Raw genomic sequence first — 19,989 nt, forward strand, 5'->3', positions numbered from 1 at the left:
AACGAGGAAGAAAGGAATGTGAGGTTTGGTGTCAAGTCTGGATTTGAACTTTAGCTTTGTTAATATTAATATAACTCTATTAAGCCTTAAGAGTGTGTGTGTGTGTGTGTGTGTGTGTGTGTATATATATATATATACATATACATACATATATATACACACACACACACATAATTGATTTCAGAGAGGAAGAGAGAGAATCATCAATGATGAGAAGGAATCATTGATTGGCTGCCTCCTGCACGTTGGACCGAGCCCACAACCCAGACATGTGACCTTGACCAGAATTGAACCTGGGACCCTTTGGTCTGCAGGCCTATGCTCTATCCCCTGAGCCAAACCGGCTAGGGCCTTAGTTTCTTTTTTGTTTGTTTTGGTTTTATTAATCCTCACATGAGACTATTTTTCCATTGCTTTTCAGAGAGTGGAAGAGAGGGTGGAGTATGTGTGTCGGGGGAGACAAAGTGATAGAGAGACAGAGACAGAGACAGAGACAGAGACACATGAACTGGTTGCCTCCTGCACTTGCCTAGACTGGGAGCAGGGAGCAAACTGGGAATCTAACCTGAGACCCTTCAGTGCATGGGCCGATGCTCTACCCACTTAGCACATTGGCCAGGGAGAGCCTTAGTTTTTTATAAAAACAAAACAAAAAATAATTTTTATAAATTAGGCTTTTGTGAAAATTAAATGGGATTACAGATATAATAGTAAGTGCTTAGTAATTAATCTCTGCTTCCTTTCTCGCCTGATTTATTGGACAATTAATATTAATTAGGACGTTTCAACTTCAAGGAACAGAGTATCTGATCTAGTGACAAACAAAAATAACATTTTGCATAGTAAGAAGCCTCCAGATACTCAGTTGTATCTAGGTGCAGTCAGGTTTACTGAAGTTCTCTTGGTCTTCCCCTCATGGTCTCAAAAATAATGGCACAGCTCCAAGTATCAAGTGTAATGCGACAACTTCTTAAGTGCAAAGAAACTGGTTGGGGGAGCAAAAAAGCCTGTTCTTCTTGATGTCCCCTAATCAGAAAGGAAAGGATCCTCAGCAACTTTTTCAATTTATTGGCCGGTTTTAGACCAACTATTGACAAAGGGAAACAGGATTGCCGGGACTGGCTAAGATAAATTATGATTCATCCCCTGGGGCTGAGCCCATTGTTGCCTGGGATTCTGTTAGTAAGGAAAAGGGAGATAATGGTTCCTGGGTGCCATCAGCAAGGGATGCTATAACATCCTAGCACAAAGCTCCCCAAATGGGGAGCAGGATGAAGTTAAAGCTGTGACCAGGCTGTTAGTCTCAGGTTATTAAATTTGAAGAAAAGAACGTGTCTAATTCCTAAATATTTTTCAGTTTGAAGTAAACCTGTAGTCATTAACAATCGGTTTTCTATTAGAATATGCGAGTCAGTATTTTTATTGTAGTTTTGCTGACTATGTGTAACACTTTCTGAACATTTTGCTTTCTTAAGGAAATAATAAAAACACTTTTGTTCTAGACCAGCATATCTAAATGTAATGAGTAAATAGGAAAATTACTCATTTAGATGGAATTTTACAGAGTGGAATTTGTGAAATTTCTGAATTCATATGGCTTATGGATTCATATTCTATCATTTATTTTTCCTTTTCACCTCCAATAACCTCAGAGGTGTTCTAAAAATTTATGAGATAATATTTGTAAAATTTTCTGAGCTCCTCAGAAGAAAAGGGCTTATAAACATAGGTATTCTTTTTCTAGGTATTAAGTTAATCAGATTATACTGGGGATGTAATTAGAAAAATACCCCAGTAGTTGGAATGTCAGACAGCGTACTGAAGGGTTGCAGGTTCAATTCCTGGTCAAGGGCATATATCTAGGTTTTGTCGTGTGTGTGTGTGTGTGTGTGTGTGTGTGTGTGTCCCGTGTCTTTCTCACATCAATTATTCTTTTTCTCTTTCTTTCCCTCTCTTTCTCCCTCCCTTCTTTCCATTCTATCTGAAAAGCAATGAAAAAAGTATCCCCAGTTGAGGATTAACAAAAAGAAAAAACACCTCAAACAATGTAATTTTATAAAATAATGTTTACTGTTGAAAAAAGAAATTTAGTTTGTTCCATTTTAGTAAAAAGTAAGCATATCCAGTAATTTCTCTTAATATCCATATCTAAATTCTCTTTATTGTATATAAAACAAATATGTATTAAGTATCTAATGTATGTAAGATTCTGGGCTAGCCAAAACCGGCTTGGCTCAGTGGATAGAGCGTCGGCCTGTGGACTGAAGGGTCCCGGGTTTGATTCCGGTCAAGGGCATGTACCTTGGTTGTAGGCACATCCCCAGTGGGGGGTGTGCAAGAGGCAGCTGATTGATGATTCTCTTTCATCGATGTTTCTAACTCTCTATCCCTCTCTCTTCCTCTCTGTAAAAAATCAATAAAATATATTAAAAAAAAAAAAAGATAAAGTATACTTGAATATAGAGGAATTAATATAATAGAAAATTGAGAGAAATTATTTAGCATAGCATAAGGCTTATTTCAGTTCTTGATAATTTGTATTTATCATAATTGTTATAACATTCATTTTGGTATGTTATTAAGTAGAATGTAAAGTAATTATGTTAGAATTTATGGAAGTTGAAATACTGCAGCTTATTTCTATATTACTAAAATGGGGATCACGACACCTGGATTCCATTAATTCATTGTTAATTGGAAAAGTATGCCACACTCTAAAATGCTCTGCAAATGTGAGTTTTATGATTTCATACATTAATTTAGATAATTACTCCATATAGCAGTATAATTTCTACTTGTTCTAGATATGCTAGGCATTAAATAAGAGTACAAAAAACTCCTTACCCAAAAGGTGATGAGTTCAAACTGTTACCATATTATATATCCATATCAATTTCTTTTGTAAATCACTGATTCCAGTAGATTATGATTATTCATCCTCTGTCAAGCTCCATTTATCATAAATATTTTGATTCTTTTTTATTTTTTTATTTGACACTTGACTTAAAGATCTAAGAAAGTTTCTAGTCCACACTTTATCCATTACTGTCATTGATGTGACTGGTGCCAGCTGGTAAATGACTGTTCTGTCTACTATTGGATAGAAGTAGACATAAGAATAACCTTTAAAAGCAAAACTTTTTTTTTTTTTTTTTTTTTTTTAAAGCAAAACTTTTTGAACTGATACTTGTAACATAGTTATTTTGTACTTGTTTGGCATGTTATGAAAGATGAGAATAAAATAATATTTTTGAACACTTTCACTTTATGCTAGACTTATCTACTCTAGCATCACAGTTCTCTGAGATAAACAGGTGAGAAAAATGCACCTCAGAAAGGTTAATAATTACCCTGTTTCCCCGAAAATAAGACATTGTCTTATATTAATTTTTTCTCCCAAAGTTGCGGTAGGTCTTATTTTCAGGGGATGTCTTATCTTTCCATGCGCTAGGTCTTATTTTCAGAGGATGTCTTATTTTTGGGGAAACACGGTATCTTGCCTAATTCTGAGTTTATAAATGAGAATGCATTGATTTTAACACAAATCTGTCCTACTCCAAAGTCCCATGTTCTTTTTACAACACTGGACATAGCAACGAAATTTATCTGTACTTGAGTTGCTTACTAGAAATATGTCATTGTCTTTAGGTAAACATTAGTTTTGGGCAATGGCGAAGGACTGGGAATTTGAGTATTTGAATTTTTAAGGAAGACAAAAATGCTGGATGATTGGTGCTATCAGGTGATTCTTTAAGGCAAAAATGCTGAATGATTGGTGTTATCAGATGATGAGGGAGCCTAGTTAAAAGTCAGCAGGATTTTAGGTTATATTTCACCTATTAAGTCTTAAACAACAAAGTAGGAAAAGAGCAATATGAGCATCAAATCACTGAATAAGGAGGAATTTAGTGACGACAGTATATACCACTCCAACTTACTATTTTTTTCCACTTTGACTTAAAAAGTCAAAATGGATGAATTTTTGTTGCATAATGGCTGGAGTAGACAGGAGAGAGGAGAACTGTAAGAGAGGTAGTATAGAAAAGAGTACTAAAAAGGGTTTGAAAAGCTCTGGGTTTCTGTTTCCTGTCAGTAAAAGGAGGGGATTGCATAGGCCTTATCTCTGATTCCCTGCAGCTCTTGGAAAAGCTAGTGTGAAATTCTGTGTTTTAAAAAGAAAGGAAAGAAAAGGAGACAAAGATTTATGCTAGCACTGAGTTATCACTAAACTTACTGATTAGCTAAGGTCACTTTGTAGGAAGAATATGCCATAAACCATTTGAAACTGTGCTCAAAGTGTGTTTTCTGGAAGTCATCACAGTTAGACTGGAATGCTGTTTATCAAGGTGCCAACTATGTGGGCAACATTGAGGGTTTTATTTTGATATTACTGTTTCCTTTTTTATTTATTCCTAATACTAATTTCTTCAGTATCCCTTTAGACACACATGATCTTCATTACCTGTGATACTAGTACAGAAAAAACCACATTGAGACTGGTAGGAGGGGCAGCAACATGGAATAGGCGGGTCCCATACCTATGTGTGGTGGTTAAAAATCAGGAGGGATATCTCAGCTGTGGAGGCTCCCCCTGAACAGCAAGGAATTTCAGTCCCACACCAGGCCCCCCGCCCAGAGTTCCAGTACAAACTCCCCACAACTCTTGGCTGTGAAAACCAGCGGAGATTATAGCTGAGTGCGACTCCCAGGTGGTCATCTTAAAGGGTCCGTGCATGGCCTACTCAGACTAACTCGCTCTGCGTTCCAGCACTGGGTCAGCAGCTGGGAAGGCTCCAGGGACATAAGGGGGAGAACTGGGTTGTCTGGCTTTGGGGCCAGGGGTGGAGGGGCAGCTTTCTTCCAGACAGAAGTGCTGACAGAGGCCATTTTTCCTTTCCAAACCATACCCCTCTGTTTTGCATACTGACAACTGTAAACCTACTTTTTCCAACCTCTGTACATGACAGTGTTAACTCTATTTGGTTATTTGATATTGAGAAATTGTTCATTTTTAAAGGTGTAATAATGGTATTGTTATGTTAAAGTAATACCTGTGTTTCAGATATATATGAGATATTTAAAGATGAAATGATGTCTGAGGTTTGTTTAAAAACTAGAGGCCCAGTGCATGGATTTGTGATTCGTGCAGTGGTGGGATCCCTTGGCCTGGCCTGTGGGGATTGGGCTGAATCCAGCTCTCTGACATCCCCTGAGGAGTCCCAGATTGTGAGAGGGCTCTGGCCAGGCTGAGGGACCCCACCGGTGCACGATGGGGCTGAGAAGGGATCGCAGGAGGGCTCCAGGGTACGTCCTGCTCGTTTCACCCAGCCCTGATCAGCTGGACCCCAGCAGCAAGCTAACCTACTGGTCAGAGTGTCTGCCCCCTGGTGGTCAGTGCATGTCATAGTGACTGGGAACAAATGATTGGACACTTAGCATTATTGGGCTTTTATTACATAGGACTAGGGTCCTGGTGCATGAAATTTGTGCACTGGGGTGGAGGTGGGGTCCCTCAGCCCAGCCTACCCTCTCTCACATACTGGAAGCCCTCAGGGATGTCCTACTGAGGTGACTGGGAAAGTCACCAGCCCCATCACCCTACTGCTGTAGCCACTGCAGTCACTGCAGCCACCAAGGTGTTTTCATCAACACAGACTCCAGTCCCTTCACCATGAAAAAAATGACAACTTTCTTTAGGCATTTTCAAAATGTGTCTTTCATAGGAAATGACATTTCTTTATTTTTTTTTAATCCTCACCTGAGGTTATGTTTTCATTGATTTTTAGAGAATGTGGAAGAGAGAGGGAAAGACAGAGAGAAACATCAAAGTGAGAGGAACACTTTGATTGGTTGCCTCCTGTATGAGCCCTGACCTGGGCCCCAGCCAGGGAGAAGCCTGCAACCTAGGTACATGCCCTTGATCAAAATCGAACCAGGACCCTGTGGTCTGCAAGCCCAGGCATTATCCACTGAGCCAAACCGGCTAGGGGAGGATATGACATTTCTTAGCCCCCCAGCAGCCGACCTTCCTTTTTTTATCCAGGAGTATGGTGGAAAAACCCTAGATCAATTTTTTGGATTCTTATATCCAATTTACTAAGAATATTATCAGTGGCAAACAGGGAGCTTAGCCAGTGAGCGGTCAGAAAAGGTATTTCCTCTGTAATTCACACTAATTGCCTCTGATCTCCGGCTCCACCCCTGCCAAGGCCTAAAGCCTCCGGGCTTGGGCAGGGGACCCCAAGCTTCCTCGGATCGCCCGGCTCCGCCCCTGCCCAGGCCCCAAGCCTCTGGCTGGAGCTTGGAGCCTGGACAGTGGATCCCCAGCTCCTTCCAGTTGCCCTGCTCCGCCCCTGCCCAGGTCCAAGCCTCTGGCCAAGGTTTGGAGCCTGGACAGGGGACCCCCAGCTCCCTGCCATCGCTCGGCTTCACCCCTGCCCAGGAGCCCCCTGGCTCAGGCCCTTCCCAAGTTGCTCAGGACCCACCGGGGGCCTATGCTAGAGTGACCTGGTTGCTGAGAAAGTTCCCGGGACCCAGGCTGCTGGATGTCTGCGTATGCAAATTAACCTCCATCTTTTTTTGGGGTTAATTTGCATACTCACTCTGATTGGCTGTGGGTGTAGTGGAGGTACAGTAAATTTACATGTTTGTCTATTAGGTATGATGACTAAATGGGGGATAAGTGGGTGAGGATTGGCTTTAATGTTTCATCTGGGTAATGGGCACTTGGGAGTTACGCTGTTCTGTCTACTTTTATATAATTGAAGATTTTTCTAATAAGTTTAAAAAATGAATGGCTGGAATATAAAATAGGACTATGTTTTTTTTAATACATATATTTTATTGATTTTTTACGGAGAGGAAGGGAGAATGATAGAGAGTTAGAAACATTGATGAGAGAGAAACATTGATCAGCTGCCTCCTGCACACTCCCCACTGTGCATGTGCCTGCAACCAAGGTACATGCCCTTGACCGGAATCGAACCTGGGACTCTTGAGTCTGCAGGCCGATGCTCTATCTATTGAGCCAAACTGGTTAGGGCTAAATAGGGATGTATTTTATAATTGCTTGCCTTTTACAAATTAGCACTTTTTAACACATTCAAAACTTACAAGGCAATATAACAGTTATCTACAAGGTAATAACAGAATATATAAAAATTAATTCATAGATTATTAAAGGAAATGAGCCAAATAGCTTCAAACAAGTTTAAAGATTTAGTTTAATGTTGTTTACTTATAATTTTGGTGTTGTATCTTTCTGTTTATATAGCTTAACTTGGAAATAAAGTTGAAAGGTTAAATTAGAAACTCTTTGTTAGCTCTGTCTGTGATACACTTTTAAAGCAATTCTGATAATTATTGTTTTCAGTTAATAACAGTAAAGTTTGGATAGACACAGAGTTGGAATTTGTTTGAATTAAGTTCTTACTATACTGACTTTGGTATTTTTAAAGGTGTGAATAATGGTATTGTTATGTTAAAGCAATGTTAAGGTACTCTGCATTTAAGAATTTTTCCAAGTTGTTATTGTCATTGCTCTTTGTGAATAGCTGGATATTGGTCAGTTACATGCACTTTCCTGTTCTTGCAAGGCAGTTATTTTTGACGTAATTACAGGGCTTTTTGAAGACTTGGGACATCATTTTTTCCACTTTCTAATATGAAAGGAAATTAGTGAGCATTTGATGATTTAAATTTTCAAGAATTGCAAAGAAGTGTTATTCACACTGAAAGGTGGTATAAATAGGCACAAATGGTACTTGAGTATGAAGCTGGTTCATAAATTTGGCAGTAAGATTTGTTATGAGGGAAGCCAATAATGGGAAATTTTAAAAAGAACACCATAATACACTTACATTATGTGCTGTGTTTTACATGTATTATCTCACTTAATATCCATAAAAGCCTTATGAAGAGAATAATTAGTATTTCAATTTTACAGATGAGAAAAACCTGAGGTTCACAGAGTTTAAATTATTCACATATAGTCAGTTGGCTAGTTAGTGATAAAGTTAAGATTGGAATCCGTAAGTGCCACAGCAAAGAAAATTACATGTGGCCTGGTCGTCATGGCTCAGTGGTTGAGCATTGACCTGTGAACCAGGAGGTCACGGTTGGATTCCTTGTCAGGGCATATGCCGGGGTGCAGGCTTGATCCCCAGAAGAGGGCGTGCAAGAAGCAGCCAATCAATTATTCTTTCTCATCATTGATGTTTCTATCGCTCTCTCCCACTCTGAAATCAATAAAAATATTTTTTATTTTATTTTAAAAATATATTTTATTGATTTTTTACAGAGAGGAAAGGTGAGGGATAGAGAGTTAGAAGCATCGATGAGAGAGAAACATTAATCAGCTGCCTCCTGCATACTCCCTACTGGGGATGTGCCTGCAACCAAGGTACATGCCCTTGATCGGAATCAAACCTTGGACCCTTGAGTCCACAGGCCAACGCTCTATCCACTGAGCCAAACCGGTTAGGGCAAAAATATATTTTTAAAAATTACATGCAAATACACAAATGGGACATTTTAACCAACACTTTAACTGGAATATTGTATAGCATATGTACTATAAATCATCATAATCTGTTTTGTTTTGTTTTTACTGTTAGGTTATACAGATCCTGTTATTTAAGGTCATTCATATCCATTTGGCCTATAAAACTTATTAATAAGCTGTTACTTATTAATAAGCTGTTAGGTATGTGCTTGTCTTTGTTCAAGTTGTGAATTTGGGCATGTACAATATAGCCCTTCCCAGATAAGTGCATATATTGTTTGTTTACCCATTCATGTATTCATTTGTACAATAAAGTTTACTAATCAAGGAAATAATAAACATGTGTCTAGAGCAGTGTTTCCCAAACTTCTCTCATGATGAGAATCACCTGGTGGAGTTGTTAAACTACAGATTCCTGAATCCCAACTAAGAGGTGCTAAACTAGAATTTTGGGGAGCATATAGGTAAAAATGTACAGAGCACTAAGTTAAGTATACAATTTTACCTATATGCTCCCAAACATTCTAGTTTAGCACCTCTTAGTTGGGATTCAGGAATCTGTAGTTTAACAACTCCACCAGGTGATTCTCATCATGAGAGGAGTTTGGGAAACACTGGTCTAGAGCACATGTGTCAAACACAAGGCCCGCGGGCCAAATCCAGCCCGCCAGGCCTTGCAATGTGGCCCGCACCGCGCTGTCATCACTGCACTCCGCTGTCAGTTTATGACATTGTCAGTTTATGACTGTTCAGTAAACCATTCGGCCCGCGATTTAGGCTGGATTTTAGATTTTGGCCCCTTCTCTGATTGAGTTCGACACCCCTAGTCTAGAGCCTATTTTATTTCAGTGTGATAGCACTGAAATACTTTAGTCTGTTGCTCCATGGAATTTACATTCTAGTTTGGGGAAATAGAGAATAAGTGCATTAGTTCGCAGTAGATTGTGTTCATTGTAATAATTAAAGTGTGAGGTATGATATTTCAGCAATATAAGTTAAGTTTTTATATATAAATATGTAATTCTTTTTCTAGACCAGTGGTCCCCAACCTTTTTTTGGCCATGCCCCATCTAACTATCTCTAAAATCCTGATGCCCCCCCTGTTACATAAAATTCTTATTCAAAAAGTGAACTTCTGTTCACTTGGAAGAAACCTAAAAGGCCATTAACTTGGTCTAAACAAGCTTCCAGAGAACATGGCATCCATGAAAGAGAAAAATAAAAGAATGAAAGGACAGTTGGAAGTACTGAGGAAGAAATCACTGAGAAATAGTTAAAAAAACAAACAAACATGAAGTGATATGAAAAAATAGCAAATAAAGTTTCAAAACATAATAGAGAACTGGAATGCACAAATATGTCACAATATATATTTATATTCTGTATGTGAGGCTCCTAGAACCATAAGAAATGCAAAAAATTTACTGTTAATAACTCATTCTTGAATTGCTTCCCTTAAAAAGCAAATTGTCCTCTTTTGGGGCATGTGCCCTACGTTGGGAACCACTGTTCTAGACTGATTTTAGTCTTTGACTCTGTGCCTCTAACTCAGAAAACTGGGGAACATACTTAGATGATGTTCGAAATGTTGTGGGATATTTTTTGTTGTCATAGTAACTGGTGTTGCTGCTAGCATTTAGTAATCTGGGACCAGGGCTTCTAACCATCCTGTGGTAATAAATGGGGCAGTGCTGTCCAGTGGAGAATTGGCCCACCCAAAATGCCACGTGCACTTGTTGAGAAACACTGACTAACCTGGTTCACGGGAGGCAAATTCTGGTACTTTGAAATCCAGGATTACTAATCATTGCTTAGTGCTTCAAATCTCTTCTGCTTATTTTTTTCTATTAGATTTAGGTACTAATTTAAATACTTATTCTATTGACCTGAGTATTTTTATTACATCATAGTCTTTGTCTTTTTGAGAATGGGGTCAGTGTTTCCAGGTGTGTTTTTTTTAAAAAAAATCAATTTTGTGTTGTGGTGTATGTGACATTCGGTTTTCACATAGTTCTCTGGCCTAGGTGATTCTACAGAAATGCATCCTCTACCTGTGTCGCATTTCCTCTCCATTCTAGGTAGTTCTTGGCAAGTCGTCTACTTTTCTAACTTCTGTGCCTTTTTCTAATCCCATTGGAAACATAAAGGATCCACCCCACCCTCTTGTTAGGCCCATGGGGTACTGGGAAGGATGGATATTCTTGAGTCTTTCTGTTTAACTGCATTATGCTGCTCCCTACCTTAGTTTTTAAAAAAGATATCTTTGTGGGATTCTTTTTGTATCATTTTCTTTTCTTCATTTTTGCTTGTGGTTATTTTGCCAAAGCACAAGTCCTCTTTTCACTTCTAAAAGTTCCCAACTTTATTAGTTTCCTAAGGCTGCTGTACAGGATACCACTAACTGAGTGTCTAAACAACCGAAATTTATTGTGTTACAATTCCATAGGGTAGAAGTCTGACATTGAGGTAATGACAGAGTTAGTTCCTTCTGAGGGCTGTGAAGGAAGGATCTGTTCCATGTGTTTCTGCTTGACATGTAGATGGCTGTCTTTATATTCATGTTATTCTCTCTGTATATGTGTATTGTGTCCAACTTTTTCCTATTATAAGGTAACCAGTCATATTGGATTAGGAGCCCACCCTAAGACCTCATTTTAATTTGATTACCTCTGTAAAGACCCTGTCTCCAAATGAGGTCACATTCTGAAGAATTGGGGATTAAGACTTCAACATATTTATTTGGTGCAGGCACAATGCAACTTGTAACATCAACTTAATATTATTTTTCTTTCATACTTTTAAATACAGAAGACAATCTCAAAATAAATATCCCAATCTAACATCTAAAAATTACATAAAATATAAAAAGTGAAAGAAAAAGGCCCTATTTCTATCCACTGTCATACTCCAGCTTATTTTTCTTTTCCATGTTAGTCAGTACAAACAGAACTATCTCATTCTTTTTATAGCCTGAGTAGTACAAACAGAATGATCTCATTCTTTTATACAGGCTGAATTCCATTTTATGATTATACTCAGTTTAATTGTTCCAGTATAGTTTGGGTTATTTATAACTTTTGGTTATTACAAGCTGTATGTAGATAATTTTTGTGTACATCTCTTTATACATGTAGAAGTTCTTAGTAGGCCATATCTTTAAAATTGCATATGTTGGGTCAAAAGGAATGAACACTTAAACATTTTAGAGATATTGTTAAATTAACATACCAATTTATACTATCACTAGCAGGATATGAGAGAAAGATATAGTTTATCTTTTCTTTGTACCCTCATCACTACTGGATAATATCAGGTTTTTTTAAAAAAAATCTTTGCTTGTACAGTAGGAAAAAATACGTCATTTAAAAATGTTTATTGTCATGAGTGATACTTAATATGTCTATTATCTGTTGACCATTTAACATATTTTTCTGTGAATTTACTTGTGTGAGTTCTTTGCATCTTTTTCCTTAAAGCTATGTGTATTTTTATTAGTTTATTGAAGCTTTTAATATATAATGAATCTTAGCTCTTTGTTATATATGGCACAAATATATATATTTTTTATATTTTATTGATTTTTTACAGAGAGGAAGGGAGAGATAGAGAGAGCTAGAAACGTCGATGAGAGAGAAACATCGACCAGCTGCCTCTTGCACACCCCCTACTGGGAATGTGCCCGCAACTCAGGTACATGCCCTTGACCGGAATCGAACCTGGGACCTTTCAGTCCGCAGACCAACGCTCTACCACTGAGCCAAACCGGTTTCTGCATGGCACAAATATTTTATCCAGTCTATTTTATTTTTTTGATGCTATTATTAATGGATTTGTTTTCATAATTTCCTTTTCAGCTTGTTCATTATTAGTATATAGAAATGCAACTGATTTTTTTGTTGTTGTTGGACATACGTTTTAATTTCTATTATATTTAGGAATATAAATGCTGGATCATGGAATATGAATATATTCAGATATTATGGATACCGTTCCATAATGGTCATACCAATTTACACTCCTGCCATTAATACATGAGAATTTCAGTTGCTCCATATCCTTATTAATACATACTTGGTTATTTTATTTTATTTTAATCATTATACTGGTGTGTGATAGTTTTAATTTGAATATCCCTAATGACAAATGATTTCAAGCATTTTTTTGTGAATTTATTGGCCATTCAAATATCCTCTTTTGTGATGTATTTGTTCAAGTTTATTTATTTATATTTTTTTCTTTATTGATTAAGGTATTACATATGTGTCCTTCTCTCCCCATTGGACACATTTGCCCCCCCTCCCCCAATCTCCCCACTCATGCCCTCACCCCTCTGGTGTCTGTGTCCATTGGTTAGGCTTATATGCATGCATACAAGTCTTTCCAGACGTTTGACTTCCTTCCGGACAAAGCTATGGTGGTGGGGGCCAAGACAGAGGCAGGAGTGGTCAGGCTGACAGGTGGGGGTGAGATCAGGCCGTCAGAGGAGGGCAGTTGGAGGCGATCAGGCCGGCAGAGGAGGGCAGTTGGAGGCAATCAGGCAGGCAGAGGCAGTTAGGGGCGATCAGGCTGGCAATGGAGAGCAGTTAAGGACATAATCAGGCTGGCAGGGGAGGGCAGTTAGGGTGATCAGGCAGGCAGGTGAGTGGTTAGGAGCCAGTCCCGGATTGTGAGGGGGATGTCCCCCAAGGGGGGGTGCAGATTGGAGAGGGTGCAGGCCAGGCTGAGGACCCCTCCCCCTCCATGCGTGAATTTCATGCACCAGGCCTCTAGTAGATACATATTGGCCATAAAAACTATTAGTAGATTTTACTCTATTGAGAATAGCTTTCTGCTTGTATGAAGCTTTCTGGGATATATAACTAATGAGTTCTGAAGAAAATAAATCTTCACAGTGAGCTAAGGAGATTCTTTTGCCTGGTGTGGAACGGAAAAAGAAGTAAGATTATCAAGAGTCAAGCCTGGAAGGTGAAATAAGTTGCTAGATATGATTATTATTCCTCACATAAGGGTAGTAAAAAACAGAAGTTAAAACCCAGAATTCCTAATCTTCGTTTATTTCACCCTGCTATGTTACCTTTCCAAATAGAAATAGCATATGTAACTATTTATTTTTAGATTTTTATTTTTAAGCCAAAATTCACTTTCCTTATTTCTGGCAGACATGTAATCTCACACTCTTGCTTTTGAATTGGGTCTTGTGCTCAACTGCATTTTCCTTTTATGTTTTTAGTGTTGTAATAAGGTTTCCTATTAGTCAGTGTTGGTCAGTACTGGTTTACTCCCTTTCTACTGTGATTCTAAGTAAATTTATTATGTTTTTTCGTACAGGTTTTCTGTGCTTCCTGCTGTAGCCTGAAATGTAAATTGTTGTACATGGATAGAAAGGAAGCTAGAGTATGTGTAATCTGCCACTCAGTGCTAATGAATGGTAAGTATTAAAACAGGTTTAATTCACAGTTATTGAGAACAAGAGAATTTTTGTTGCCTTTCTCTACATGTTGTTTAGCTTCTGAAATGTCATAACTTTAATTGAAAATATTGAGCTAAATTTCCATGTTTTAAAAATATTTTAGCATTTCAGAATTCCTGTGCCTAATGTAATGAATGAATGCTAAGATCAGGTAAGTTTTGCAGAAAGAATGGAAGTTCTTGTGAAAATCTGGTGCTAAATGGCTATTAATATTCCGTGAAATGATTGGAGTGGGATAGGGGTAGAGGACTCTTGACCACTTAGATGTGAAATACTAAAATTGGACTGAGGTTTTCCTTTCAAGGGAAGCTATCTCTTTCTAGGAAATACCTTAATAACTTATTAACATCTTGTTTCATTCACCTTGTTAAAAATAAACTTTTTAGCTTCTAGGATCAAATAGAAAATTGTATTTCTGTATTATCTCCTTAATACTACTTAGATTTGTTACAAGGATAATGGTTTTGAGTTTAGTTATATGGTAAAATATATATGGACAGGAGAAGATAAATATAGCTCACCCAGTGTTCCTTTGTTGCAGGATTGGAAATGAACCCAAGGCATTTTAGTTAAACAAACAAACAAAAGCCACTGGAGTATTCTCTTAAAGAGATATATAATTGATTAGGCTATAGTATTTTCCTCTTTGAGTGCATCTTTGTACAGTTGTCAAAACAATTACTAATAGACATAAAATGTTGAACTTGGATACCACTGCTGCCTGTGCCAGGGCTGTGTGCCTCCTGGAAGCCAAAACTTACCTGCTCGAGTCCTCTCTTGCTCTGTCTGTCTGTGTTGCTCATAGTGATGTTTCCATGTTGCTGGCTTATTAACGTATTGCATGTCAGTTAATCTGATCTGTTCTAATCTCCTATGAGCTACCCAATTTCCTCCCATTTCTGAATTCTTATAATTTTGATCAAATATGAATTCATTCTCTTTACTCTTAAAGGTCATTTTTTAAATGGTTATTTCACTCTGTTGCTCAATTGGTAATTTTAATTCTTGCTTTCATTTTCGGACATATATCCACAGTTAAGAGCATGCTGCTTAATTACAGTACCCAATACCACTTGTATTTGATGAGGTCTTTCAACTTGATAGCTTTTTTCTTTTTTAATTTGGCAAAGCTAAAGATGAAGGAAATGGCAGAGGATTCATATGGACTACTTACTTTTATTTGGCAAAGATGCCCTTAATGGGATCCTAAAATAAAATAATTCACTTTTCCTGGTTTTTCCGGGATCTTTTTTCTCGCATGGCTTAGCCCAGTCTTTTACGGAATATTTAATTTGATGCTTTTCAGTGTTCCCTGTCCCTTTTTCCTTTTTTCTTCCCTTCTTTCTGCTTTCAAAGGAACATAACTGTTGTTTCCAGCCTTGTCCTGCAGTTCGGAGGCAATAACTATTCAGAATCTTATGGATCATTCTTGGACATTGAATGAGATTTTTAAAAAGATGTTAAAAAAAAATTGGGTGGTGTCTATTCCTGGAAAAGAAAATTGGGTGGTGTCTATTCCTGGGCATGTGATATAACCTGAACCTGGAATATAAAATTTGAAATCTTTCACTTCTGTAGCATCTTTCATCCTACTTACTTTAAAGTCGATATCTCAGTATTTAAATTATAGACTGATAAAATACAGTATTTTAACATACTGTGAGCATTTATATTTATTGATGACACTTATAGGATATTGGCACATTTTCATGTTCAAATGGAAACTATGCTCTTGAGACACACCAAAGATGTGAAATGGTTGTTTTTGCTGGATGCTTTTATTCAGGGTGATCATTGCACAAAAGCAGAATCCACATAAGTGTTGAGATGCATTCACCTGAGCTTTAGGCTTCAGAATTTTTTAAACGAGATTTTACCTTAACTAAGAGAAGAACCTAAAAGTCTAGAGATGACAAAGAAAATATTATACAAATGGAGTCATGTTATTTTAGCCCCTGATTTTTATTTTTGCTAGAACTTTATAAAATGTATTGAACATTAAACCTTCCCACCTTACCTCCAGATGCCTAAGTGCTATCCCCGTTGCAAATCCTTAATAAGTTTGATGTTGTTTCACTCCCTCTTAAGGGAATGTGTGGTCTCCTTTACAGAAGCCAGGGGCCTAGTCATTAACCTCAGACTGACCTAACAGTCTGTATAGAAGTATCATGCAATTCTTATTTCTTGCTTCCAAATAGCTTACTTAACTAAATGATCTCCTTTATTGACTAAGCATACTTATCTCCTTAATACTACTTCACTGGCCAGCTAGAAGAGAGACATACTATGAGTGTTAATGAGGAGGAGCTACATTATTTATCCAATATTTGGAGGTCTTGATGTCCATATTTTGCAATCCATTCACATTGATTGTGTCTGTATTTGCTTTAGCTCAAGCCTGGGAGAACATGATGAGTGCCTCAAGCCAGAGCCCTAACCCTAACAATCCTGCTGAATACTGTTCTACTATCCCTCCCTTGCAGCAAGCTCAGGCCTCAGGAGCCCTGAGCTCTCCACCTCCCACTGTGATGGTACCTGTGGGAGTTTTAAAGCACCCTGGAGCAGAAGGTAGGGGATCATGTGCTGTTCTCTCTTTTTCCTCACCAAGTTCCTCTGAAAAGGTGCTGATATGACTTTACAGCACAAGTCTTTACAGATAAGTCCCTTTGGATGGTTATTAAAATGGAAGAACAAGGTGAGAAATGTGTTGAGACTATTTCCGGGCAAGTAAAGAATAATATTGTGTTGTCTATTTTGGAGGCATCTCTAAAATATGTCAGTGTTCTCTTTAATTTTAGAATGGAGCAATTACATTGCTTATATTTGAAAAGAGATGCAGATTTTGAAGTCTGCCTGTAAAATCCTAACCTCATGCCTACTTTAATGTTCTTTTATAGGAGTTAACTAAGTGATGAAAATGAGAGTTCTTCCTTCTGACCAGCCCATTACTTTTTGACATATACAGAGCCATTTTCTCTTCATTTTTAATCTATTCATACAAAAATATGGAAATATTGTGTTAGGTACATAGATCTTTATAAAATTCAGAACTTTAATTCTGATTATATCATATGGTAGATAGGAAATTATAGGCTAAACTTATTTTAATTATATATTTATGATATTGTCAGTTGAAAGGCACTTTGTAAATTTAGGGGATTGATTATCAGTAGTAAAAGTAAAAATTCCATATTTCCTTAAAATGATTTTATTAGGAAGTTTCCCTTGATAATTAAAATCAATCTTCTTACATTAATTTATTTCTGTCTAGTAGTATTCCCTTCCCCTTGCTATTCCCTTCCCCTTGCTATTGCCCTTCTCCCCTTTTGAAGAACAAAGACTTCTATTGATATTATCATACTCTTCCCCATTTTCCCCTTCAGATCATCCCTTAATGACACTCTGTATTTTTATGAGTTCAGGTTTTCTGTCTTAAAACCTTTATTCTCTTTACTTCATTTGTCATTTTTGTTGTTCTTCTCTTATCTCTCTTTGTTTTTGCTCTTTGAATTGATTTCCAAAACTGGATTTAAAAATATTATTTCATCAGATTCAGTTTTCCAGCTTTCTCTTGTTCTTTTAATAAAATGCCAACTACTTTTTCACTTCCAGATAAGTCCTTTTCTCCTTCAGTTACACTTCGGCCGAAGTTCTAGTCAGTTTGCTTCCCAATGCTTACATGTCTGAGTCAATTCTTCCTTTTTAATTAATAATTCTTCAAGATTCTTCAGGGCATCTTTTGCCCTTTAAAAAAACCATAGCACTTTTCCAGATATTTAATTCCTATGGAACCTCATCTTTTTAGGAGATGTGGATGTCCTCTGCTAGATATTTTCCCCTGCTATTTATTTCCTAGGCACTTAAAACACTTTCTTTAGTTTCTCTTTTAGTGTCATGGGACAGAGTATATGATACAATAATAGGTGTATTTAAGAATTCTTTATATTTTAAACCAAAGTGTTTTAAATCTTTGCATATAAGTTATAGAAGTAAAATATACTTAAATGTTTATTTTATTAATTTATATCCACTTTTACACACAGTTACAGTTCTGATATTTCTAATTATAAGATGCTAAATAAATGATTTTTATTTTATTTTTTTGCATCTGGAATTGGTGACCTTCTCTTCTTTGATGTTATTAACCCTACTGATGTCACATTGATGCCTCCTATTTTTCTGGTTCCTTAAGTGGCTCAGCCCAGAGAGCAGAGGCGAGTTTGGTTTGCTGATGGGATCTTGCCTAATGGAGAAGTTGCTGATGCAGCCAAATTAACAGTGAATGGAACTTCCTCTGCAGGGACCCTGGCTGTGTCACATGACCCAGTCAAGCCAGTGACTACCAGTCCTTTGCCAGCAGAGGTAAGAAAACAAAATGGTAACTAAAAGTGAGTGCTTACTTTCCTTAGCATGTGCTGCCTCTATCTTGCTTTTTTCTCAGTTGAGTGACCTTTCTGTGGATACAGTTTAGTGCATGTGTGTGTATTTTTAGGGGTACAGTATACTAGTACTAGTCATAATTTTGGGACTAATGGAATTCTCTTTCCTTGGCACCTCATTTTCAGAAGGGGACAAATAGTAACTATTTTTTCTGGACTCAGTGAGAAAATAAGAGTCACCTTGGATCAAAATGAGCAATTGTACTTCTATATAGTATTGCTCATTATTTCCTTGAATTTGGTCGTCAAAGCTATAATACAGCTTATGTTAATTTCACCTAAGTATATGTGTCCATTTAAAAAAAAAATAATACAAGAGGATCAAATTTAGATAAAGTTTTTTACTTTTGAAGTTTTCATAGAGTTGTTAGTAACTATTTATATTTATGATCAGTGATTTTTTTCAGGGGTTTACATAATTTATGAATTTTATTTTAGCTGAAATTGTGTGTTATTAATATTAGATTTATTGACATACAGAGCTAAATTTCCTGTTTGGTGAAGGAACATTAAATCATGTCATATCTGTCTTCAAATATTTCTGTCTTTTTCCCCCCCTAAGGCTACAAAGGGTTCCAGCCAGAGCTATCTTATTCTTCCCTGAATTTTTATAATCACTTTAAAAAAGGTTCCTTCTTTTTCCTTCACTTGTTTATTTGGAAAATTTTCAAACTCACAGAAAAGTTGCAAGAATAGTACAGTGAACACCCATATACTCTTCATTTATATTTACTAATTGTTCACATTTTGCCATATTTGCTTTACCCTTACACACACACACACACACACACACACACACAGTTATTTTTTTGATGAACCATTTGAGGATTATTTGTACTTCATTGCTTAAGAACAAGGTATTTTCTTTCATAAGCAGAATATAATTATCATATGAGAAAGAAATTTTACATATAATCCTATTATCTAATATATAGTCCATATTCAGATTTGCTCAGTTGCCCCTCAGCCCAGCCTCTTGGGGGATGTCCGACTGCCAGTTTAGGCTCGATCCCCTAAACCAGCAGTTGGACACCCCTCTTGCAATCCAGGATTGCTAGCTCCCAACTGCTCACCTGCCTGCCAGCCCGATAACCCCCTAACCACTCCCCTGCCAGCCTGATCAATGTTTAACTGTTCCCTTGCCGGCCTGATTGCCCCAAACTGCCTTTCCTTGCTGGCATGATCATCCCCAACTGCCCTCCTCAGTCGGCCTGGTAACCACCAACTGCCCTCGCCTGCTGGCCTGGTCACCCCCAACTGCCCTCCCTTGCCAGCCTGATTTCCCCCAACTGCCCTTGTCTGCTGACCTAGGCACCCCCCCCCCCCCAACTGCCCTCCCCTGCAGGCCTGGTCCCCCACAACTGGCCTCCCCTGCTAGCCTGGTTGCTCCTAATTGCCCCTAACCGCCCTCCCCTGGCCTAATTGCCCACAACTGCCCTCCCTTGCTGTCCATCTTGTGGTGACCATCTTTGACCACATGAGGGCGGGCCATCCTGTGCCAGGGCGTGAAGGTCAATTTGCATATTATCTCTGTATTATCTATACTAACATGCGAATTGACCGTACCTCTGCCATGC

General features: G+C 37.8%; 2 protein-coding genes across 4 annotated transcripts in view; one reads left to right on the forward strand and one right to left on the reverse strand.

The window, feature by feature from the left end:
- Positions 1-19,989, reverse strand: part of CC2D1B (coiled-coil and C2 domain containing 1B) — a 502,063-nt gene that overhangs the window by 417,007 nt on the left and 65,067 nt on the right. The window contains exon 25 of one of the 2 annotated variants that reach the window (XR_014794016.1): positions 3,375-3,471. The exons of the other annotated variant lie outside the window; for it this stretch is intronic. The gene's annotated coding sequence lies outside the window, so the exon portion shown is untranslated. Of the gene's footprint in view, positions 1-3,374; positions 3,472-19,989 lie in introns of those variants that run through there. 2 annotated transcript variants of the gene reach the window in all.
- Positions 1-19,989, forward strand: part of ZFYVE9 (zinc finger FYVE-type containing 9) — a 118,938-nt gene that overhangs the window by 47,315 nt on the left and 51,634 nt on the right. Inside the window, exons 5-7 of one of the 2 annotated variants that reach the window (XM_084872869.1) lie at positions 13,832-13,931; positions 16,365-16,541; positions 18,166-18,335. In XM_084872869.1, the coding sequence (XP_084728995.1) occupies positions 13,832-13,931; positions 16,365-16,541; positions 18,166-18,335 (447 nt within the window). The remainder of the gene's footprint in view (positions 1-13,831; positions 13,932-16,364; positions 16,542-18,165; positions 18,336-19,989) is intronic. The other variant, XM_084872870.1, reaches the window with a different exon arrangement.

The sequence above is a fragment of the Pipistrellus hanaki genome, assembly GCF_964339955.1.
Source record: "Pipistrellus hanaki genome assembly, chromosome: 2".
Classification (NCBI taxonomy): Eukaryota; Metazoa; Chordata; class Mammalia; order Chiroptera; family Vespertilionidae; genus Pipistrellus; species Pipistrellus hanaki.